This window comes from Myotis brandtii, unplaced genomic scaffold (assembly GCF_000412655.1).
Source record: "Myotis brandtii unplaced genomic scaffold, ASM41265v1 scaffold389, whole genome shotgun sequence".
In the NCBI taxonomy this organism is placed as follows: domain Eukaryota; kingdom Metazoa; phylum Chordata; class Mammalia; order Chiroptera; family Vespertilionidae; genus Myotis; species Myotis brandtii.
The window spans coordinates 3146795-3147509 of record NW_005364914.1 but is presented as its reverse complement, the minus strand read 5'-3'; the positions used below and the strand labels follow the sequence as shown (position 1 = coordinate 3147509).

Here is a 715-nt window from a genome sequence, read left to right as displayed (position 1 = left end):
CTGCCCGAGGCGCCTGGGGAGGACAGAGCCACCGGCAGACCTCCCCACGGGAGCCGCCCCAAGACTCCCATCTTCAGCCCCTTTCCCAGCGTCAAGCCGCTGCGCAAGTCAGCGGCCGCCAGGAACCTGGGGCTGTACGGCCCCACGGAGCGGACCCCGACCGTGCACTTTCCTCACATGAGCCGGGGCTTCAGCAAAGCCGCCGGTGGAAACAGTAGCACGAAGAAGCGGTGACTCCCAGAAACTTCGCCCTGAGAGTCACCTTTTCGTGGTGGAGCAGGGGTGCCAGCCACATGGCTCCAGAGGAATTGCAGCTGCCCCGGGAAAGCGGATAGATGGGTCCAGAGGTGGGCCGCATCTGTAAACACAAGGATTGGAGGTTTCACGGTGGGAGCTAGGTTAGGGGTGTTTGTCCACCCACTGATAACCGGTACCATGGATTCTTGTTGGCGAAATAAATATTGTGGTTTTAAAATGTGAAGTCTTCCCGATTTTTAATTGTCAGCTGTTTCGGAAAGACTATGTACCTAGACTCTTAGTCCCTCTTCCTTCTTCCTGTTCTGCGGGCCTTCAGGGTCCTTTGGGTGTTATTAATACGCACGCATGCTCCACTAGCTTGCTAGAACAGGAATTGTAAAAAGAAAGGAAGTTTCTTGGCTGCAAAAAACTTCCCTATTTCCCTCTTCATGCCCTATTGGGGGGCATGTTTGTATGT

The 715-nt window shown here is 54.8% G+C and overlaps 1 protein-coding gene across 1 annotated transcript in view; it reads left to right on the top strand.

The window, feature by feature from the left end:
- The window catches only part of TBC1D30 (TBC1 domain family, member 30), a 91958-nt gene extending 91724 nt beyond the window's left edge, over nucleotides 1-234 (top strand). Inside the window, exon 15 of the mRNA XM_005872695.1 lies at nucleotides 10-234. Within this exon, the coding sequence (XP_005872757.1) occupies nucleotides 10-234 (225 nt within the window). The remainder of the gene's footprint in view (nucleotides 1-9) is intronic.
- Nucleotides 235-715: the final 481 nt, after the last annotated feature.